Source organism: Camelus bactrianus, chromosome 22 (genome assembly GCF_048773025.1).
Source record: "Camelus bactrianus isolate YW-2024 breed Bactrian camel chromosome 22, ASM4877302v1, whole genome shotgun sequence".
In the NCBI taxonomy this organism is placed as follows: Eukaryota; Metazoa; Chordata; class Mammalia; order Artiodactyla; family Camelidae; genus Camelus; species Camelus bactrianus.
The window spans coordinates 24,087,138-24,110,920 of NC_133560.1; the positions used below are offsets into that span (position 1 = coordinate 24,087,138).

Genomic DNA, 23,783 nt, shown 5'->3' on the forward strand with positions numbered 1-23,783 from the left:
CCTGGATGAAGGGAGAGGTCAAAGGTCGATGGAGTGGCCGAGAAACTGAACATAAAAGTGGCCCAGGAGGACCAGTGGAGTGTTTTAGGTTGAGCCTCAGGGACCCACTGTGCCCCCTCAATTCTCCCTTAACAGGGGGAGCAACAGGCACTTCCCAGGGGAGTAACACAGAGGAAGAACAATCTTCAGTTGTCCTTCACCTGCCAGTGGCCTGTAACCTTGAAGGTGGGCAGCGAGGAGTCCCAGGCAGCGCTCTCCTCTCACCCTGTTCCCTAAGAGGCAGCTGGCTCCCAGGGGAGGCCTTCCTGGGTGAGCAGCCAGGGGATTTTGAATGAATGGGGAGGGAGGAGAAAAGGTCTCCCTCTCTTTTCTGTGGGGCACACAGAGAAGAATCGCTCAGGTTCCATTAGAAACACTTGGCTCGCCCTACCCCTACAGCCCCCTCCTCCTACATGCCACTGGTGGCAGCTCTAGGCCTTGGACACGCCCCTCAGAAGCCCCAGACAAAAGGGGACTGTCCCCCTTTTGTTAAGAGTGTGGAGGCCCCGCTAGAAGATTACCTGTCCCAGACCCAGCCTCCTTCTCAGCTCCCCTCCTGGCGCAGCAGGGAGCTCAGACGCTCTGCACCCTGCACCCTGCACCCTGCACCCAGACCAGAGCCAAGACAAAAAGAAAAACCCACAAAACCCCCTGAGGATTCAAGGCTTCTCCAGGGATGAGTTACCCATAAATGCAAGGGCTCAGGGGATGGAGGGAGCAAGGGGACAGGCAAACCTTGGAGGAGAAGGAGAGAGGAGGGAGGAAAGGGAATGAGAGAAAAAACGTCTGAGGGGTAAGCAAGCCAGTGATGCTGGTGAGAGTAGCGAGTGAAAAAGAAAATTAAAGACAAGGGAAAAAAATAAAGGAAAAGCAGGGAGATTTCTGGGGAAAGGTGTACTCCTTATTTAAAAGAAAAATCAAGAAGTCAGAGACTTTAAAAACTCACATGGACTTTTAGTTTGTGGAAAGGAATCTTTCTGCCTTTGTGAGAGGCCTCACTGTAATGTATATTTTCGAAACAATTTGGGGGGGTAATTAGGTTTATTTATTTATTTTAATGGAGGTACTGGGGATTGAATCCAGGACCTCATACATGCTAAGCATGCACTCTACTCTCCCCTTAAAAGAATTTTATTTTTTTTTAAAGCAATAGTTTTCAGGGAAACATTTCTGAAATACCCATGCCGATTTCAGCCATCACTAGGAAAAATGTGCCTCCAAAAGAAAAAGACAGAGCCAGCCACAGGAATAAGAGGAACAGGGAGAGGGAGAGAGAGAAGGAAGCCCAACTTGGAGAAAGAAAGCCCAGCTGGCCCAAAACTGCAAAGAGAGAGGAGGACAGAGAGATGGAGGGAAAGAGGATGTGGCTGAAAAGGAAAAGTGAGCTAGGAGAAGAGATAAGGACTTTGGGATGGGGGTAAAAAAAAAAAAGAAGAAGAAGAAGAAAAAGAAAAACTAGCTAAAGAAAGTGACTGCTTCTAGCTCAAGAAAGTGAAATGTGTTGTTTTCCAAAACTCTACAAAACAAATGAGGCCTTGTGGATCACTTAAGGCAAAAGAGGAAACTCTGTACAGGTCCTCACTCATGTAGATAGCATTCAACAATCTTCAAGGAAACAAAATAATTTTCCCAGCCTGAGACAGGTTTCACAACTGGCCCATACCTGCCAATAGTGAGACATCTAGAAGCACAAGAAGTTGTATCTTTAAAAACCAAGCCACTGTTTGGAGGTCTCTTTATCTTAAAATAAAAAAAAAAATCCTATTTGTCCACATCCTGCTTGCTTTAAGGCTCAGATTATTCTTTGAGATCCTGGGCTAATTTTATATATGTCTGTGCTATTTTGAATAACTATACACAAATAGTGCATATAACTGACAAAACCTACATAAGAATTACCAGATATTTCAGGATCCATTTTACTACTGTATATCTGGGTGAAAAAGGACATAGAAAAATTTAAAAGTCCACAAATAGAGCCCCGATTAGTCTGTCCAATTCCTGGGATTTTATAACTCAGCATTGGCCCAAACTGAAAAGAAGCCAACTTCGTATCCCTGAGATCTCCCATCTTGTCCCACAGTAGAAGGGACACAGGAAAGCAGGGGCCGGCCTCCCGGACTGAAATGGAAAGAGAACTGTAGGCAGCAAAAGGAAGGGGCCGGCTGCTTATCCGAGAGGTGGGTGGGGCCTCCCCTCTCTGGGGGGCAGGCAGGAAGGGGCTCTGCAGCCTGACTAAAATCATCCAAGAGTCTGGAACCGCCAAGCATGGAAACCAGAATACGCACATTGCAAGGAGGCTCGGAGAATTTGGACAAAGCGGGTTTTTTTGGCTGACTTGGGCCTATTTTCCTCTGCTCAGAACGGCGGACCGGAGAGGTTTTCTAGCATCTCCACGCTTGCTGAACGGATTTGCCCCACACCCCCGTGCTGGGTCTTAGGATGAGGCCTGCCTCAGAACCAGGCTGCATACTCCTCTCCTATAAACCAACCCCCCCAGTTTTCCCTTCCTTTTCTCCTCCTGACTACAAACCGGGAGCGGTGGCCTGGGATCCGGCCAACAGGCAGCCTCGTTCTGGCTCCAAACACTACCCTGCTCCAGGCACATCTCCCCTCTTCCTCCTGGCGCTGAATAAAATCAGAGAGGAATAGGGGTATTGGGGAAGACGATCTATTCTCTCCGGTGCAACTGGAAATTGTTTACTTTCATCCTCTACGGAGTATGGGAAACAAAACCCCTAGTCGTTAATTCCCTATTTAGCTTGAAACTTTCCTGTGTCACCAAACAGAAGTAAAAGCCTAGAAGGCCAGAGCCCTATCGTCCCGCCAGGGGGCTACCTGGGAACTGGACACTCCGAAGATGGCACAGGACAGATGACAGCCAAGGGCTTCGAGGGGCAAGGGCAGTGCGGAGTCTGAGCCTCACTCACCCAGTCGGCCTAGAAAGTGCTGCTCCATGGTGGCCAAGGGCACAGGAAGAAAGGAGAACCCCATAGGCCAGTTTCACAACTTTCTCTAAAGAACTGAAAAAGTGACAAAAGGCATGGGAAGGAGAGATCAGCACGTGAAGATGAAGTCTGTGCCCAGTGCATTGTGAAAATATCTACAGGGTAAGAGAGAAGGATAGAGCTAATGGCAAAATATTAAAAACTCGCCCAGGGCCAGACTGCCAACTCCCAACCCCAGAAAAGGCCTGGGGATCCTCCGGGGAAGACAGGAAGATGCTCCTCTCCCTCCCGCCACCACTAGTCCTGAACCTTGAAGACTTCTTCTGTAGCCTTCCTAGACGCTCTTTGTGAGTGAGCTCCATCAGGATCTGTTGTGACACCCCCTTGCTTTGCCAGAGCTAGAGGAGAGTATCTCCCAGATCTCCGGGTGCCCTCTGCCTGGTCTGCACTCCCCACGGCCCAGTGAGAACCTCTTTCTTGCAGTTGCTGTGGCAACAGGCAGTGCCCAGAGCCTGGGACAGAGAGAGCGGGTGGCCAGGATGGGAACAGCCCCGAGGTTTTCACTGCTCCGGGGCTCAGGGGAGCTGGGAGGGCCCTGTCTGGGCAAGTGGCTTCCCCAAAATGTACAATTTTAGGAGTTGGAAGGAAGATATTTTTCAATCCCTCAACATGTATTGTTTCCCCCAACAATTTTATTATCAGGATCATTGCCAAGGAAACCGGAGAATCTTCATTCCCCTGGTGTCTGCCCCTGCAGAGGCCAGCACTGGGGTGCCCAGAGCTTAAGACCATACCCACCCCTCAGCCACAATCCATCCCTCGCTGGCTCCTTTTCTTTCTTACCCTCTCTCCCCCTCTGTGTCCTCCAGCTCCAACACAAACTGTTTGCATGGGAAGTCTCCCTCTATGACCCGATTCAGCACACACAAGAGAAAACTGTGGGCGACAGACCCAACGTCCTAACGAACTTGAGTTAATTAATGCTAAGGAAGAAAAGAGGCGCCCTCGCTCTGTTGAATCACGGTTCACTAGCCCTTTCAGTTTGCTGTGGGTGGAGGAAAAAAAAAAGAAGGCTTTTTGGTTCAAATATTTTTGGGGGGCGAAGGGAAAACAAAAACACCGCAGAAGGGCCGTGGAGGGCGAAGCTGTCAGTACCTGCCCAAAGGAGCCGAGGCAAGAGCAGCCAAGCATTCTCCCTTCAGTTTCTGGCCTGAACGGTGCTGGAAAGTCCGAGAAGGGGAAAGAAAAGGAAGGGGATTATCAATTGATTGTGAGCCTGTTCAAATAAATCACTTCAAAAATTATACTGTCAGACTATAAGATACATACTTAAATATATATGTATATATTTTAAAGTCTAAACTCAACAACTCGATTTGATCAGAGTAGTGAAAATGTTTTAACAGTGCAGAAAACCAAAGTAAGGATGGCACAAGTACAAAAAATTTAAGTGTGCAGAGAAAAAGAAGAGGTGGTAATGGGGAGGGGGAGAACAGCTGCAATTTTGCTTTCCAGATGTTGACAGCAAAATGTAATTGGCATGTAACTTCTTCCTTACCACTTTTTATCCTTTGGTCCTGAGATGTTAAAACCTTATAGCTAAACCTAAGTCTGCAGGTGGTTTCCAGGTACTCCACACAGGTGGACAGGTCTGGAAGCCTTGTGGGCCACACGCCTGCGAGCTTTTCTATCAGCCCACTAATTTTTACAAGCCTTCCCACCATTCCTTAGTGGGGAGGCCTGAGCAAAGCAGGCTGGAGAATATTCTTACTTAAATTTGTATTACTATTATCATTTTGTAAACTTCAGCCTTTTCTTTACTTTTGAGGCTGGGCCTTCCTTTTTTTAAAATAAACTTTTTAACTGAAGTGTGGCACATATAAAGAAAGCACACAGTTCTAAGTCTGCTACTCGATATATTTTCACAAAGTGAACACACCTGTGTAATCTCACCCAGATTAAGAAACAGAACATTTTCAGCACCGCTAAAGGGGCCTTGAGTTTTTAAACTACAGAGTTCTCCCAATTTATATGCCGTAGAGATAGCTCCTGCTCACACCAGTAGCGTCAAATTTGAGCACCTATGTATGCACACATGTTACAGAGTGCATGTTACAGAGTGCATTACTCATGTGACCACAAAAAAACCTTCATAATGAAAAGAAGCCCCTTGAATCCTCACTGCTGCAGAGGGGTTTCTTCACCTCTGTCTGTCTTTCTCTGTGCCTGCCCAACTCTGATCACATCAACCAACTCTGTGTGGCGGGGTTAGCAGGGCAAGTGTGGGAGACAAACAGGGCCCACAGAGCTGAAAGCCAAACAGCCATAGTGAGTAGGCAAGGACTGGGGCCCTTGGTATTTGTGGGTCATGAGGGAAAAGTGGTTCTGCGGAGTCAGGGGTTCCTGAAGGCTGAATGAGCACACATCAGGACAGGCTCCCCCCATGCCTGTCCAAAAAGAGCCCTGCAGGGAGAGGAAGGGGGTGACAGCTACAGAAGGGGGCCGAGAGAGTGAGGGAGTCCTGGGGTGGGGCTGCCTCAGGAAGGGAGGCCCAACTCTGCTACATCTGCCTCCCCCTTCCCTGGCTCCAGCCCCAGCTGTCTCCCCCCTCACTTTCACTCACACTAAATTTACTTTATAATTTTAAAATTAAATTTTTTAAAAAGCAGGAAAGAGAAAGCACTGAAGGCAAAATACCTCCCACAATATCTCTCCAAGGAGGGGAAAAGTTTCTGCTTATGTTAAAAAAAAAAAAAGAATGCAAGGGATCGCTGAAAAGTCTAAGCACCAAATAACAAGGAAAATAAGAGGAACACATTTAATTAAAAACACCTGAAGCAAATAAATAAATAAATCCCTTTGCAAGGCGAAGCCACTGCACAGCCACTGGCGCTGGGGCACAAGCCCCTACCCCCATTTCTTGCCCATTTCCCCCGTTCCTTTCTCATGGGAGCTGTGTCTTCCCCAAGCACCACGGAAGCCTGTTTTCCTTTCGAGCCCATCCACCCCATACCTGGTGAAATGACCAAGGCAGCCACTTAGCTTCCCACTGGCCTGGAGCAAACCTCTGCGGCCCTGATGAAGAGCCTCTTCTATTCCCACATCTCCCCAGGCTGTGCCCACCGCTGTCCCTGGACCCTGCTCTTCTGCCCCAAAGCTAGGCCCTGTGAGTAGTGGCACCATCGTCGGGTTGGAGGCCAGGCGCAGCCCAAGTAGGCAGCTCTCTCCCCTACCAAGGGCACGGGGCCACCAAGACAGGCTCTCGACCGAATTTTCTCTTCGTGTTTATTGCATATGAGGCTGGGAAGAACGAACTGTTCAGCTTAATTTAAAATATGACAAGGGATCTGAGCTCTCTGAGCCTGAGATCTTCAGAAATACTGGATTACTTGATCCTTTTTTTTTTTTTTGCGGGGGCGGGGTGCAGGGTAAGCATCAAGACTCTGCATCTGAGACCCCACACCCTCCACCCTAGTATGACTCTCCCACCAGCCGGCCGCCAGGGAAACACGCCCTCGGCTGGCACGGGGGTACCAGAGCCCGGCTCTTTTCTTCCTTTCTTTCTTTTTTAAATCGCTCTAGCGAAAACCAGGCAGTAGGTCAGGGCCCAGAGGCGGGGGAGGGAAGAGGAGAGGGTTGTCTCTGAAAGAGGGGAAAAAAGGAAAGCGAGGCTCCAACTCCGGGAGAAGAACGGCCGCCGCGGCAAGTTTCCCGGTTTGTGCCAGTTTGGGGATTTGCGAATCAGACCGGAGCGGAGGAAAGGCGGTTGAGAAAAAAAGCCCGCATTAAAACTAACCAGCTTTGCCTAAAAGTGCGCTTTCCACTCTTAAACAAGACAATGCTGAGAGGAGAGGAGAGACAAGTTATTTCTCACTCTTTAATTATTCCAATGCTTAGCATTATTAAAAAAAAAAAACCACACACATTAGCCAATGATATATTCTAACCCTCAACAAAGCTGGTATTTTTCTCTGATTACAGACTTTGCCGTGGCAAACCCGGGCTCCGACGACAGAGGCAGTGCAGAAGCGCGCTCCTAAATGAGACACAATTTTATTAAAATCATAATTCCTCGCATTTCTATAGCGCTTTTTCAGCGACAGAGATTCCAGGTGCCCCATGCCGGTTCTACAAGGGAACCGCGACCAAAGCTCAGTCGCCAAGCAAGGGAGGCTCGAGCTCCACGGAATGCCCGCATGTATTTTTCTTTCTTTTTTAAAATGCCTGTTTCCATCATTCAGCCTCTGTCTCACGTTTTGAAAAAAAAAAAGGCTAAAACTCCTTTACAATTTTAAAAATAATTTTTTAAATAAGAGGGAAAAGATGACCCGAAAAACAAGAGGGGGAAAGGCAACTGTGGTCTGGGAGCTTGAGGGGACTGGATACTGTTGGGATGGTGTGCCTCCGGGTCGAGGGTACACAGAGCAGTGTCAGCCGCTGCCCTGGGTCACCGCAGCTGGAGCAGGCTGAGTCATCTGCACGTGGAAAAGGAAAAGGACCTAACACCATCAAAGTGCATTTAAGTAATTCGGGTGATGAGAAGTCGGGTTTATGACTGGCTTCCGAAGGACCGGTCCGGAGGCCCCTGAGTGCTTTCTTGGAATGCCCGGGGGCTGCTCGAACTCCGAGTGTTGGCTGGGGAGGAAGCCTTCCAGACACTAGCCTCCCCCTCCAACAGGTTAAAGTCGGGCCCTCTCGGCGCACACGTTTTTTTCCACTTTTCCATTCTCTCCCCTGGCCTGTCCAGAAGTGCTGCAAAATGGCTGGCAGCAGGGGGAAGAGAGGCCTTAGCACCCCAAATTCAAATTCAAGAAGTCAGCACCAAGGGAGGGCGGTGTTGATCAGAGGGGATCTGGGGAAAATTTTTTTGTAAAGGTTCTTAGAAGCTGCGCAACTCCCGCGGCCTGAGGGCAGAAAAAGAGGGAAAGGGAAAGCACATTTTCCGCCACTTAGTCACATTTCTTCCCCGTGCTCGCTGGAGGCCAAACACCCCCAAATCTAGCCAACCCTCGAAACAAACAAAATTCTCCCCTGGTAAATCTCCCCGCCCTTATATACAAAAAAAGAGGCGGCTTGGGGATAAATGGGGAGACTCCTCCGAGGCCTGGGGTCTGAAGGCTATGACGTGCACGAGGGACTCTCTCCGAATTAACGCCCCGAAGTTGCCCTCGGATTCTGGGGCAATACAGCTCAAAAGTCCCTCAAGCAGCCAAAGAACACCAGCAATCATTACCATCGTATTATTTCCAAAGCCCTCGCGCACATTATCCCCTGTCCGGTATCAGGATGGGCACGGGAGGAGGAACACTGAGGCAAGGGCAGCCCGGAGCTCCACCCCGCGCTCCTGGGGAAGGGACCGAACCAGCTTCAAGGCCAAAACGCGGCCATTTGAGCCCCTTCTGGCCGAGGCATCTGGTGCTGCAAATGGCGAATGCCCCAGAACGCGAACCAGGCCGGCCCTCGACGCCCACGCCGGGTCACTTTTTGCCGGGTCGCTATGAAGGGCTGGGCCGCGCCCGGCCGGAGGGAGCCGCACCTGCGCCGTGCAGGGTTCGAAGGACGCCACAGCCCCCCTCAGGGTTTAGGGGGCATGACTTTGGAACTTCTGGCTGCTGGCAAATGGCCCAAGGCCTCGCTTATCTCCGCTGCTTCTTCACACCCATTCCGGTTTCCCCTCACCTGCCCGCGGGGGCAGTGGCCCTTACTCCTCACTCAATGCCCAGAGCAGTTCCGCCACCAGAGCGACCCAACCTTGTGCCACAGGCGCTTTCCACATCCGGGGCTTCAAGGCATCGCTTCCCGCTTTTTTGCTTCCCGCGCACGCGCACGAGCGACTTTGCGCATCGCCCTCAAATGCCCCGGGGTCTGGGTCGTCCGCACCGTCGAGGGCTGCGTTGTCCCCTTCTCTACCCTGTGGTGCGCGGTGCAAGTGACGACAGTCAAGAGTCCACGTTCCGCGCGTGTAAAGCACCCATCCCTCCCCTTGCCTGAGCCCAAGGGAGGCCTCTCCACGACCCCCACCTACCTATGTTCTCCCCCAAGTGTGAGCCAATTACAGCGGGCCGGGGAAATGCCACGCGCGAAAAGAATACCCGGGAGGTGACAATGAAAGGAGCCCGTAGGCGGCGGGAGCCTGGAGAGGGGCATACGCTGGGGCTAGCACATGGGCACCACGGGCACGTCTCTGCCGGAGTTTCCACAGAAGCACGCAGACTCGGGGGCTGCAGGGCGATGTGGGGGATGGCCTGGATCCTCCTCTCCCGGCGGCGCTCTGGGGAAGGCAAAGAAGATGATCTTTCTTCAGCCGGGCTAAGGCATCCGAAGCCTTACGGCTGAGTAGTGGGGCCATCTAGGGGGTCCTGGGACACCCTCCCCCACCTCTGTTCAGCGATGCGCTTCTATTTTAAGATTTCTCCCATCCGTCCAAAACCCACCCACGCTCGCTCCTGAGGTCCATCCACGGTGCGCACAGGGAACCCGCCTCCACGTCCCGGGCGCACCTGAGGGGAAGTCCAAGAGGGCTGGTAGCACGGCCTGAGCTGCCAAGCTGGACTCAGGGGGGCAAATGGAAGTTTCGCCCGAGAAGGGAGGGTGCGTTAAATGGCCTCTTTGTGGAGAGGAATTGCAGGCCGTCACTCAGGATTAATTTAAGAAGCAACAGCAAACACACCAAAAAGCAATGTCTGGCCGCCAGCACCCACCCCCGCGATTGTGTTTCGGGGAGGGCTGCGGGATTTGGTGATGTGGTCCGGCCTTTCGCGGGAAATGGAGGGGAGGACCCTAGCCTTTAAGAACGAGGGGCGTCCACAGTGGGAAGGGAGGAGGCTGTTCCCGCCTTGCCCCACGTCCCTGCTTGGCGAAATGGGTTTTTTGCAGGTTTGGGAGGAAGCCGAACCAGGATGGTAAAAACTCAAGTACAAACGTGGAGCGGGAATAGGGGGAGGTTCTTACATGTAAAATATATATATAAAGGTACAAATTTCCAACATAAATATAGCACATGCAGAGGCGCCACTGGGCAGCAGTTCTGGGGCGGCTCACCTGCGCCCCAGGGACATTTAGGGAGGCGTGTGTTCTAAGAGAAATGGGGGCGGTGGGAATTAGGCCTCTTAGTCCCAGTCCCTTCCCCCAACAACCTGAATGCGGCTTTGCAGCCAGGTGCCCTGGGCGGCCTGGCAGGTGTGCGGCTCACGTGAAATACACGCGTGTGCAGGCTGGGGAGGTGCGTGCCTGCGTGGGCCTGGAGCCACGTGCGTGGGCCCTGGCAGCTCTTGCAGGCTCACCTACCCACCTGAGCCCGGGACCCCCATGGGGGCACAGGGCAGGACCGCTGCTCAGAACCCATCAGGGTGCAAACAGGAGAGTGCATGTGGGTGTGTGTGTGTGTGTGTGTGTGTGTGTGTGTGTGTCGGCCCTCCATCAGACGCTAGGCAAGGGTGTATTTACTGGGTGTGTGTGCTCTCAGCAGTCCCTATAGGGGTGTCAGGCCTGGGTGTACATAAAAGCTGGCAGTGCCTGGGATCCCTGTCCAGGACACCAGGCTAGCACATGCTGGAGACCTGGTCTGAGCCCCTGTGCAGGAACATGCTTTTGTGTGTGTGCTCGGGTGCCTGCTGGAGCGTTGGACCTAAGCAGGCATGTGCCTGGGTGCCTTTTCGGGGCCGCCGCCTGGGTGTGAGCGCATGTGTTTGCCCTAAAAGTGGCCACGTGCACCCGGGCCACCGTCGCCAACACCCAGCCAGAATTTGGCCCCTGAGCAGGCCAGGGGGCAGGGCTCAAGGGCCAGCGGGTCTCAGCGGGATGTCGTTGGAGCCTTGTGTTGGTTTTGGCCGTGGCAGCTCTAATGGGGGAAGCCCCAGGGAGTGGGCGGGGGTGGAACAAAGAAGGGAAAAGCGAGGGAAGACGGTCTGTAGGAAAGGAGAAGGAGGAGGAAGCGTCCTGGAATGCGGAGGGCCCTGGGGAGTAGGGGTGCAGGGTAGCCCCAGTCTCCTGGACATGGCTAGGGCTGGGGCACTTGCCTGGGAACCTACTGGCTGCCACTACCCCTCCCACCCACCCACTGTGGATGGAGACAGAGGCTTTGAAGACCCAGGACTTCTCTGCCTTCCAGAACCCTGGCCCCAGCCAGAGGCTCCTAAATATGGAAACCAGCAGGACCACAGGCTGCAGCCACTGTGGTCCACAAGCAGCCAAGTAACATTTGGGCTGGCGGGCATGGCTCACATTTCTTCAGGTGAGGGCAGACAGTTTGAACCCTCTTAACAAGGGGCCAGCAGGCTCCCTCCCCTGTTTCTTGGCTGAGCTGCTTAGAACCTCAGTTTTCCCCTTCTGGGGAATGGGAAGGAAACTTTCATGAGGAGAGCCTGAAGGGAGAGTCTGAATAGGAGCAGGTTAAAAGCAGGGTGACCTGTTTAAGTCTTGTCTGTCCCTGGGGGCCTGGCTGAGTCATTCATGCCACCCCACTTCTAGCCTCATGACCTTGGCACTTGACCTTCTGGCCTCTGTTTCCTCATCTGTAAAGCAGGTTACTCATACCTGCTTCATGTTGGGAGGGTTACAGGAGGTCACGTGCACCCGCCCACCCGCTGCCCAGGCATAATTGCTCTGGAGTTGGTAGCTGTTATTTTTATTGTGAGGAGTCTATGGCTGTGACAAGCTGTGACGCTTGGTGTGATCGCGTGAGGCTGGCTGTGTGTGTGACTGTGCCGCTGTGTGTGTGTGCGTGTGTGTGACAGGTTGTGTGTGAGACTGTGCGTGGACGACAGATTGTGCCGGTGTGCGGCGGTGCCTGTGACAGGCTGTCACTGCGCGACAGACTGCGGGTGGCGGGGTGTTGCGGGTACCGACTGTGAGTGGAGAATGAAGCGGTCTGTGGGGCTGGGACCAGGGGACCCCCACAAACCTACCTCAATGAGAGTCTGGCTGACAGTAAGATGGGGGGACTCTTGCTAGGGAGGGCAGTCCAGTCCCTCAGGCCTTGGTCTTTCTATTGTCCAATGAGATCCCACGTGCTTACAGAGCTTAGGGAGTGACAGTTCAGAGGGACCCTATGAACCACCCTACCCTCCCATGCTGTGTCAGCTCAGATGCCCACCCCCCAGCTTCTTGCCTGAGTCTGTGGAATCCCCAGGAGGGTCATCAGGAATCTCAGGGCATGGAGGACCCCAGGCCTAGCTGGCTTCAGTGAGGGACACACACTCCAAGCCAGTTTCCCACAATTTCCCGGAGCTCCAGGCCTGGGCAGGGCTGGTGGAGACCAAGAGAAGGAGGGATTTAGGGAAAGATCAAGAAAAGCCAGGAGAAAAATGGCGAGAGAAGGTGAGAAAACAGTCTTCCCTAGGACCTGAAGAACCTAGAGTTGCTTGAGGTTGGGGCTTTCTGTCAGGGTGGACACCCATCAGGTTTGCAGAAATGCCAGCTGACACTTATGAATGAGCACTGCTTGTACCCCGGACGCTGTGCTCAGACCCTGCTTTTAGCGACTCACTGCTCACTTCAACGATTCCAATGATTCCCAATGCAGGCCTTCTTCTAATCAGTGCAGGATTCTGCATCTTACACCCCCGGGGCCCAGCGCGTCCCTCTATGTTTGGGGAAAACTGAGGCTGAGAGAGGGGAGGGGACCCATTTGATCACCCACTCAGGCCCAGGAGACCTGAGAACACAGGACTCCAGGCTTCCTGGCCGTGCACTTCCCTAGTGTGGAAAAACCTCAGCAGCTGGAAAAACCCCGGGGCCTGTGGGCTGGGGGCAGCACCCTTGAAACCCCACCCTCCCTGCTTGCTGTGTCAGTATGTGTGTTGTGTTATGGTGAGTGCTATGGCCCACGGCTGTCATGCGTCTAGTGTTGCAAGCCCCAGCAGGATGCATGTGTCCCTCCACCAGTGCGGGCCTCTGTGTGTCTGTGTGTCCGTTCAGGGCCAGCCCCTGCCACAGAGAGGGGAGAAGCATCGAAACACCCCCACCCACCCCCCACCCCCCCCCGAAAGTGTGTCTTTGATACTTGCAGCCTCGGCAGCGAAAAACAAGTTTCCACAGGGCCGCCTTGGGCTGAGGCCAGGCCGTCCTCAAATAACATTTGAAGTTACTTAGCAAACTTTGTTTAGTGCCGAGAGAGGCGGGCAGCGGGCTGGGGGGGCAGTAAACCGGTTCCTCCGAAGTCCCTTGCCCCTCTGGGGGCACAAGTGCCCAATGTGGGGCTTGGTCCATCCCCACCGCCCCCAGCTCCTGGGAAGAGGAACAGGATTCTTGAGGTCCTGGGTTGGGGGAGGAATTGGGGGAGGAGGGATTGAAGAATCCTACAAATGAAGTCTTGCTTTTCCCAGTCCAGACCCTAGGCTTGGACAGAAATGCCTGCTTGGTCTCCCAATGGCCCAGAGGTTGACTCCAGGCCTGGGGGCCGGTCAGAAATGGGAGGGTCTACACTTCTTTGCCACCCCCTTTCTGCAGCCCAGCTCTGCCAACCTCAAGGCTGGTTGCATGAGCTGGCTTGGAGCATGTCTCCCCCTCCAGACACACACATACAGGCACCCAGAAAGCCCCCCTCATGCCCATATGCTCGGCCCCCCAAACTCTCTCTTCCAGGGTCCCAGCCCCAGGCAGCCGAGGCCAGAGAGCCAGCAATGGAAGGTTTGGAAGTGAGGTTGGCGCCTATGGGAGGGGGAGGGGGAGGAGATGCCAAAAATGGTGAGCCATTACAGGCAAGCAGGCGAGAGAGGGAGGAAGTGAGCAGGGAAGATGGAAGCCAGGCGGGCATCCTCGCTGAGCTCCGGGATGCAAAGGGGCAACGGGAAAAGCAGCCTGGGCCCTTCCAAGGAGTCGGCATGGGGGACAAGCCCCAGGTGGCATGGGATGGGCAGGGGAACAGGAGGCGCCCAGTGTTCCCCCACCCCCACCCCAAGCTCCGAAATGGAGACTGGCAGCAGCAGCCGCTCGGCTCTGCCCAGGCATGGGGTGGGGGTGGCGGGCAGGCAGGGCGCCAAACCAAATGCCACCAGGCTGGGCACGGTGGTTGCCAGCCGGCAGTGCCGACCCCACCAGCCCAGGCCCAGAGCCCTCACACCTGGAGCTTTAGGGGTGGAGGGAGATGGGGGTCTAGGGAGAGTTGGGGGTCCAGCAGACAAAGCCAGGCCCCCTCAAGCCGTGGGCAGGTCCCCAAGACCCTACAAAGATGGCGCAGCCTGGCACTGCCAGGGTGACGGGCTAGGGTAAAAATAAACTGGACCCGCCCCAAGGGAGCTAAATCGAGGGACCCAGGTGGAAGTGCCACTCCGGGCCACCAGCTGCCCCCGCCCCACCCCCCCAGCTCACAGCAGCAAGGTTGAGAACACCCGGTGCCCATCGAGGCCCAGTTTCTGTACAGGAGAGGCCCCGGCCATCTTGTCCCCATGTCTCATGCGGGCAGCATGCAGTGTATCCACAAGTACAGATTACGGGTGACCTCGGACCACAGCAACAACAGGCTGTTCATTCGGGGCAGATGGTGGGGGCAACCGTGCTAAGTCACATACTCCTGACCTCCGCACTGCCCCTCTGAGAGGGAAAAGGGCCCAGGAGGCTGCACTTGAGTGTGGCAGAGCAATGCTGAAGTTGAAAGTCAACTTTGAGCCACGGGGCCTCCCAGACCACCTCTGCTAAAACCACAGCTGCTCGGCACTTCCGAGGGCCTGACCTGTTCTCTTTCCCCATAGCACCTATCACCGTCTCAAGTACTGGACACTCCCTTGTTTATCGGGTTCACTGTCTACCCTCCCACCGAGGCTGGCACCTCCACTGATTTTGTTCCTTGCCGAGGCCCCAGGGCCTAGAACAGGGCCTGGCACCCAGGAGGTGCTTAGTAAATATTTGTGGAAGGAATGCACAGGCCCCTGGCTGCACCCCCAGCATGTGGGCTCCAGCTAGGTGCCCAGAAAGGTATGGGAGAGGGCGCTGGGCCCTGCCAGGAAGGTGAGGGTAAGCTTGGCTGGTGGGTGTGCAGAGGAGGTGAGATGACCGTCCACTCTCATTCTGAGCACTAGACAGAAGAGGATCCGAAGGTCAGAGGAGTAAGGAGGGTTCAAGGGCCAACAGCTGGGACATGCTTCAAATAGGGGCATGGGCCCACTCTGAAATTTGGTAAAGGCCAGAGAATAAGCTGCAATTTCATCCCATCAGTAGGATTTAGGATGGTGGCAATCAGAGAAGAGGTTCAGGCTCTACTACGTTCTAGCCTTTGGCCCTGCCAGGTACCTCTTCTCTGAGTCTCAGTTTTTCGTCTATAAAATTAAGCACTTACTTCACATCCAGCACTGTTCTAAAGTATTATTGGTAAACCGACTCCTCTGATCCTTACCACAACCTGCTGGGAGGAAACTGAGGCCCAGAGAAGTTGAGCAACTTGCCCAAGGTCACACAGCTAGTGAGTAGCAGAGCCAGGATTCAAACCCAAGAAGTTGGCTCAGAGGCCCCACTCTCCTAATAATGTCCACATGTCCCAAATACCAACAGCACCAAAGTGGAGAAACCCTGCCTTAACATACTGTCAGACACACACAGTAACACACACGAGGGCACAGCTAACCCTTGCCACACCCGCCTACATGGAAGGATTCAGGGAGACAAACTGGGAAGGCACTTAGCACCGGTTGAGACACAGCAAATGCACAGCACTCTTTAGCCATTACTATGATTTTTAGGACAAACGCTCATTCGGTAGTTATCCTACGAAAGGCTTTCTCCCTGTACGATTCCACCAGCCATCTTTCTTCTCTCTTTCTCCAGAGTCAGAAATGAGGAGTCTATGGCCAGAGGATTAATGAGACAGCCCCACGGAGGACAAGAGTCTCAGAAGTCAGCCTCACCTCCACGCTGGACCAGCCTTCACGGCTGCCAGAAGCCAGACTCTGAGAGCGGGACCCTCAGCTGCTGGGCCCAGAAGGCTGGGGTGTCCTGGGCAGCGGTGGACATGGGGCTTCCCAGGAGTATCCCTCAGGCTTCTACAAACCAGCACAGCAATTCAGAGCTCCAAACTCCATCAGGAGAGGTTGGGGTGGTTGGATCTGCTGTTCAAAGACAGCCAGCATGGCTGGCATGTAGAGGGGAGATGCCTGAAGGCAGGTCTTGCTTTTCAGGTGCCATTTTCAAGCAGGTGTGGCTCAGGTGTGAATGCCTATGTGGGTGTGACCCTCAGCCTCGTGTGCTGGAGCAACACTGGACTGTGTACCTGACACACCATTTGTACCTGGGCTTGTGTGTGTATATGTGGGAGACTGCATTTAGGACAACATCTGGGTCCTGGTGAGCAAGACAGTGTGAGACATTGTGTCAGGCAGACTCTTGTCCGGCTGTGTAAGTGTGTGTGTGTGCACGTGCACATAGTGGATGTCAGGGGTTAGCCGGGCCCCTGTGTGTGTTACTGTTTGTGCCTGACAATATACTAGGGCTGAGTTTCTCCACTTCAGCACGTTGATACCAGGGGCTGGATCATCATTTGTGGAGGGGGTGGTCCTGTGGACTGTAGGGTTTTGGGCAGCACCCGTGGCTTCCACCCCCCAGGTGCTAGTGGCAAACCCCCTCCAAGTGCGACAACCAAGTCTTTCCAGACATTGCCCAGTGTGTGTGTATCACCATGTGTCTGACAGTGTCACTGCATGTGTGTGCCATGTGCTCCTTGCTGAGTGTCCGTGGGGCCGGTCACTCCTATGTGTTTGGTGGTGGCAGTGCATGTATCTGCTGTGTGTCTCATGGTGTGTGATTGTGTGATGATGTGCGCCCAAGGGTCTGCACCCACGTGAGTGTCCCTGTGTGTGCAGCCCAAATCGTGGTGTTCAGCATGGTGGGCATCTCTGGGTGTCTCTGTGTGAAGGCGAGCCTCTTTGTGTGGGGACGCCTGTGTCTGTGTGCTCCTGATTTAGGGAGGTGTGCTGTGCCAGGGTGTGCCGCGCCTGTGTGACAGTGTGATTCTTTGTGCCTGTGTGTGCCAGTGAGAGTGTGTGACTTCGTGTGAGATGGACCTGGAATAAACCCCCGAGATGATTCGACCGAAGCTGGTATTTGGACAGACCCTCCTGGCTGATTCGGCCCCCACCTCCAAACTCTGGCTGCCCAGAATGAAAGCCGCTTCCTGAGGCCAAGGGGGTGGGGTTCGCCTCTGAGCTGCCCCTTCCTCCAGCCTGGCTCCTGCAGATTCAGGTGGGGACAGACCCCCGCCCTTGCCCGATCTGTGCCAGGAAGACTGGCACTGAGCTTTCAACCAAGGGGGCAGGGTCCTCAGCAGTGGTGGTGGCACTGCCCCCTGCCTGCTGCTGGCCACCACCTCCGGCTCCCCTCAGGGTGGGCCCCAGTGGGGGGAGAGCTCCCCAGTGCAACCCAGGCTTCTGATTGGCTACGGAGCGCCGCAGTGCCCGCCACCCGCCTCCCCCTCCCCGGCTGGCGCAGCCACATCGGTAGTGATGGCAAACGCAGCTCGGAGTTCTGGGCACAGCTGCGCCTCACAGAGGCCTGCCAGCCCCACCAGAAGCCAGACACCCCAGCTCCGTGCCCCCGACCCCTCCCCACCCGCCCGCCCGCCCAGCCAGGCAGCAATCACCCCGGCCACTGCCCCCTCAGGCTGCCAGGCCCAGTCCACCCAGCCCCCTTGCCCACCAGGCCTGTGCCCCCTTGGCCAAGCCTACTCAGGGGCCCAGGTCTCTGCACGAGGCCACTCCCGCCCTCAGAGGGGCTCCTCTGGAGGGGGGAGGCAGCAAGGAAGGGGGGTGGGGAAGGGGGGAGCTAGCCCTTCTTTTAGTGAACGCGCCCAGAGCTGGAGCCAAAAATCGAGGAGGAGAGATATTCAGACGGAGCCAAGATGCGTTTGGCAGGAGGAGAGAGAGAGGGAGAGAGGGAGCGGGAGGAGGGGAAGAGAGAGGGAGGAAAGAGAGGGGGGCGGGGGAAAGCAGGGAGGGGGCCTCAGTTTCCAAATCCGTGCTCTCAGAGCCTCAGAGGGACAGCAGGCCGCTCAGGGGTGTGGGACCCAGGACAGGCCTGGCTGTGGGGGCGGTGGGGGCGGTGGGCTCAGGCCCATAGAGACAGCCGGACACCCCAGCTGGCCAGGCCGGGACGGACACAGGCAGAAGCCAAGATCAATGTGCGCCGGGCAGACAGAGGGAGGCCTGTGGGCCGCCTAAACACACACCCGCACCTCGCCACACAACGGGCTTCTGTCCATGCCGGGCCAGGGGCACGGGTGGGGCCCACAGCAGGGCCACCACGGCCGCCCGACCTCAGGGGGAAGCCACGGAGAGGCCGGCCTGCTCCTAGTCACTAGCCTGGCCGCCATAGTGGGCACTTCACAAGGTGCCGAGAGGCCAAGGGAGGCCAGGAAGAGGGGCCCATGTGACAAGACATACACTGATGGCCACAGAGACAAGCCTAGGACACAATCCATGGGGGCAATACTGTAGGCACACACATTGACACATATGCCAACACAGGTCAACACGGACAGGCCGACACGCACATAAGGCACACCGATACACCCCTTGCCGTGATGGTCAGACACCCAGAGGATATGAGGACTTGCAGTGACACACCACAGCAGCACCATGACACAAAGACCACACCAGGCACCCCGACACATATGGTGACACACACCCTAATCCCACTGTCACCTCAATACACGGAGATGGAGCTTGAGATGACCCTCAGGGACACCAGGCAGCATCCAGTGACATACAATCAGAGACACAGGGATACTGGGAAAAGGACCCACAGAGAAACGCACAGCCACACAGCCGTCCTCGGGAAAATGGTGGCTCTAAGTCTCGCCATGCCGATGAACAGGCGGATCCAGGAGAACCTGGGTTGCTGCTCACAGACGCCCCCCTGGCACCTTCACCTCCACATCCAGGGTTTCGGGGGCAGGAAAGTGAAGACATCCCCTCCTTTCCCCTACGCCAGCTAGTGGGGACAGGAGCCCCATCTGCAGCTCTGTGTTGGAGAGAAGTATGGGTGTCCGGGCCTCCGCTGCCTTGTCCGTCCAGCTGGAGGGAAGTGTAGGACCCCCAAACTTGTGCTTCAAGAGCAGAGGACAGGGACCAAGCAAACAAAAAAGGCCAGCTTCCAGTGGGTTGGCAATGGAAGCCACTGGTCAGACACGGACCACCGGGAGGATTTTGCCGGCAGCTACAGCAGCATGCCCACCCCTGCACATACCCACAGCACCCACTTGACCCTGCCAAGTGCCCACGTAGGTCCCACACATGCATCCTGTCCCCATGGTGGGCCCAGGTGACAACGCCCTGATATAGGTGCAGAAATGATTCTGGAGCCAGCCATGCAGATGTCCCTAAAGTCACCATCAGGACCCACTGAGATCTCCAGGCTCTTTGCCCCACTTGAATTTGGGCACTTATGTGCACACACGCTTCTGCACGTTCCAGACAAGGCCTCAGAGCCTGGCCTCAAAGTGGGCCTGGTTAAGGTCAGGGAAAGGACCAGGGCAGTCAGAGGGCATCTGGTCCCCATGGGGCAGCCCAGGCCTTGGCTCTACTCCTAGCCCCCTGCCCTACTACCTTCATCTCTCCCTGCCTTGAACCCCTGCCACCCCCTGCTTGGCCTACAGGACCCCACCTAAGGGAAAAGAGCTGGGTCATAAGCTGGCCTCCCTCCTTTCAAACTCTTCTCTTGCTTCCTCCTCCAGGCAGTCCATCTGGATTTCTGTGGTTGGGAGGTGCTTGACCCTGCCTTCCAAAATGGCACGTCATTCCTTTTTCTTGAGTACACACTACATACCAGGCATGGCACTAAGCCTAATCACAGCATGAGATGTGGCTGCTATTATTGCCCATTTTACAGACCAGGAAAATCCTGTGCTTCGGGCCACAGGACGAGAAGATGCAGGGCTGGAGCTCAAACTCTGTGCTGTCTTACTTGCAAAGTCTTAACTCTCAACCCCTGCTCCCACAGCTTCATCTGGGAGCCCTTGAGGGCACACAAGAGAGTCTTGGCTGGGCCAGGACCCAGGCTCCAGCCCCCAGAGAAAGGGGAGACCCCTGCCCGCCTGCATTAATCCAGCAGAACCTTTGGCTCTGAGATCGGCCTGGCCAAGCTCAACCTAGCCCCAAGCATGACCTACTCTGTCCTAGTTCATGCCCACACACACCTCACACCCCAGCAGTGGGCATGAAGCAGGCAGGGCCCAAGCTAGAGGAAAAATTTGCCGTAAAAACGGGGGCCCATGCTGGTGCCAGAAACAGGGAGCAGCAGCTTCACAAGGACAGAGGGGTGGCCACAGAGACCCAGGAGGAGAGCTGGGGGGTCTTGAGGCCCCCCAGCACCTCCTCCTCCCCTGGAAGGAGTATGTGCATGGCTGCATGGAAACAAGGGTGCGTGAGCATTCCGCCGCTTCTGTGGCCGTGTGGCAGGGAGTGTCGGCGAGTGTGCAAGTCTTAGGGTGCATGCATGTCTGTGTACACACCTAGGTGAGCCAACAGCATTGTATCTTGTGTAAATGTGTATGTCCCTGAGTCTGTGTGAGCAAGTGTGGGGATGAACACACACTCGAGTCAGCCTGTACCCAAGTGTGTCCAGGAGGTAACGCTCCCTCTCCGTGAGATTACATTGATACACAAGTCCCATCTCAAGGGGTAAGGATGTGTTTGTGTGTGTGTTGGTGGGGAGAGAACACAGATCCATCGTTTCCTGTGTCCAAAGGTTCATCCGTCAATGGCCGTGTGTCTGGACACCAGCATGGGCACATCATTCATATCCTCATCTTGGCGGCAGTGGTGGTGTATATGCGTGTCCCTATCCTGATGTGCATCTGTTTGTTGGGAGTGGGGGCCCATCCATCCCCTCTCTCCCCTCCGCCGACGACTCAGGCCCGTGGCTGCAGTGGGCTCAAGCAGCTCCAGCAAGCACTCCGCCCAGCCGCCCTGGATTTCGATGCTTTTTCCAGAAGGAGATTTTCCCCCCCGCCCTTCCCCCTCGCCCACAGTGCCTTTCCCCGCCAGGGCCCCGCTGCTCCAAGCTCGTTCCTGCTCAATCATTTATTGACTTTAAAATCGAAGCCAATTCTGGTTTGAAAAAAAAAAAAAAGAAAAGAAAGAGGGAGAGGGAGAGGGAGACATGAAGGCCAGAGAGAGACAGAGTCTGAGACTCAGGGGGAGGTGGGAGCAGAGATGGGGCCAGAATCAGAATCAGAGACAGAGGCAGGGAAAGCTAGGGACAGTCTAAGATATAGGACAGAGAGAGAAATGGAAAAAGGGCAGAGAGAGACAGAGACAGAGACAGAGGAAAAGACAGAGACTGGTAGAGCAAACTATGGAAGCAGAAAGATTTATAAAAACAGACTAGATCCCAGAAATGTGGTCGTCAGGATGAGGGCAGGCCAGACCCTGCTGACCTGCCAACAGCAGCGGCCTGCCCAGAGCTGAGGGGTGCAATCCAGTGAGTCCATGCCCACTCCTCTCCCCAAACCCCCTGGCACACTCAGGGCTGCAACACAGAACTGGGCCCTTGCTCCCTTTTGAGGTGTCAGAGTCAAGTCCTCACCAACGTCCTGAGTCTCGAGGCTGCCCCAGCCCCTTCCTAGTCGTATCACCAATGGCTTTTTCTTCCCCAGGGTGCTGTGACATGTGGGGGGAGGCCAAGTTCTCACCCAGGCCAAGGAGGGGGACAGGCCAGGGAGCCAAACTGGCAGCTGATGGGCAACATGTGGCTCAAATATGGGGTCTTGATCCCACTAGGCCCCAAACACCAGCCACATAGGCCAGCCAGGTATGGCCCCAAAGGCAGCCACAGCTCAGACCCAGTTAGGTGGGTAAGGTGATTATGCAGAGTCCCAGGATAGGGTGGCCAGCCACTCAGAGGCACAGATGTGGGGGTCCCCCACACTGCTCACACCTGCACACACACTGATACATACACATGCATGTGCACCTTACCAGCACATGCTCACACCCGCTTTTGTACAGGAAAACCCTCGCCCTGGGCCACACACATGTCCATATCAGGCCAGGCTGCTCACAGCTGATCCACAAGGCCACAAGCAGACCCCGAGATTGACACACACACACACTCGCATCTGTGGATCCAAGAGCATGGTGTGGCATTCTGTTTGTTGGTGGGGGCACTGACACACCCCAGACATACCTTCTTTCTTGCCCCTTGTCACATACCACGCCCGCATAGCAGCCATATTCATGTGGACTCGCACTCCCAGCCTGGGCACACTTGGCACACAGCTTGTCACAAGGCTCAGATTGTCAGAGGGGACAATTAGGACCCCCGGCCTGGCCTAGAGACGCCTCACACACAAACACAGGCCCTGCTAGCAGGCAGGGCCAGGCAGTCCCCAAGTGTTCCCTCTGTGGAGTCTGGGTTGCCAGCCATGGGCTGGCCCAGCAGGAAGCTACCAGGGCCTCTGTGGGACTCCAGGCAGCTTCTGTGCCCTCTCAAAGCATGGGGCCACCGCCAGGGAGGGTGGGGTGGCAGGGCAGGCATCCCCCAGGCCTTTGCCACCCAGCGAGCGCTGCGCAGGAAACTTCGCTGGAGGCGGGACGCTCTCTCACAGCGCGCCAAGGTCGGCACAGCGCCCGTGGCTGACCCGACGGCGTGGCCGCAGCACGGTAGGCAGTGTCCACCGCAGCCTCCCGCCCCTCCCGCCTCCAGGCGGCGGGACGGGATTCCCCAGACCCGCAGGGTCCACGGCGCGGCAGCCGGGGTCGCTGGGGCCGGAAAGTTTGCGCCGAGAAAGTTTCTTTGTGGGTTTGGGGGGTTTTTTTTGGCTGTGATGGGGGGGCTCGGCTGCGGCGTCCAGGGTCGGCGAAGAGGCGCAGAGGCGCGGCCGGAGCTGGCAGCCCGCCCGTCCCTCCCTCCCCTCCCCTGCCCCACCGAAATTTGGGAGCCCCGCCATTTTCTTAGCCCCGCTCCCATGTGAGGCCTGAACAAAGACTTTGGGGAGACGCCCGGGCCGCTCGGCCCGCCCGGGGCACCCGGGCGGCACGCAGGGGCCACCGCCACGCATGCCGGCCGCTGCCACCCTCGGGAACCGCTGCGCCCGCCCCAAAGAGCGCCGCCGGGCCCAGTCCCCGCACTGCACCCTCGGGACCACCCCCTGCCACTCTGTCACCCCGCAAACACTGCCAGCGGCCACGCTGCCCGGGCGCACGCCACAGTCGCCCACAGGTCGGCGGGAGTCCCGCTGCCCGCTGCACCCCAATCGAGCGCGCGCCCGCGCGCGCGCGCGCGCACACACACACACACACACACATACACACACACACCACACGCACTCCCGCTCTGTGCTCCAGGGGCAGCGCCACGCACGCAGCCGGCCACCCCCGGAGACCCCGACAGGAGTCTCCCCGTTGGCCAGGGTCGCACGCGCACAGTGGCGCCCGCACGCGTGCCCGGACTCCCCACTGCACGGCTTGCACCCCTCGGCCGCCCGCGGGCTCACTCCCCCCAAGCCGCCGCGCGCCCCCTCCGCCCGCCCGCCCATGCCGCCGGCCGGCCTCCTGCGCCCGCTCCCCTCCCGGGTCGCGCGGGGGCGGCGGCCGGTACCTGGGTGAGGCAGTACGGGGAGTACATAGCTGGGCGCCCGGGCGGGAGCGCGGCGGCCGGCCGCGGCGAGGGGAGGCCCGGCAGGCGGCGGCCGCGCTCGGGCTCCGGCTCCGGCTCGGCTCCTCCGGCCTCCGCCGCGCAGCGCCCGCCCGGCCCGCGGCCCCGCGCTCGGCCCGGCGCCGCTCCGCGCTCGCCGCTCGCAGGCTCGGCCCCGCCGGCTCCGGGGCCGCCGCCGCCGCCGCCGCGCTCGCCGCTGCCTCTCGCGTCCGCCGC

General features: G+C 56.3%; 1 protein-coding gene across 7 annotated transcripts in view; it reads right to left on the reverse strand.

The window, feature by feature from the left end:
- NFIX (nuclear factor I X) overlaps positions 1–23,783 on the reverse strand; it is a 96,518-nt gene extending 72,735 nt beyond the window's left edge. For 2 of the 7 annotated variants that reach the window (XM_074350651.1, XM_074350649.1), the window contains exon 1: positions 23,511–23,756. In XM_074350651.1, coding sequence (XP_074206752.1) covers positions 23,511–23,537 — 27 coding nt within the window. In that variant the 5' untranslated portion in view covers positions 23,538–23,756. Of the gene's footprint in view, positions 1–9,012; positions 9,259–12,096; positions 12,229–23,510 lie in introns of those variants that run through there. The other 5 variants (XM_074350648.1, XM_074350647.1, XM_074350646.1 and 2 more) reach the window with 5 other exon arrangements.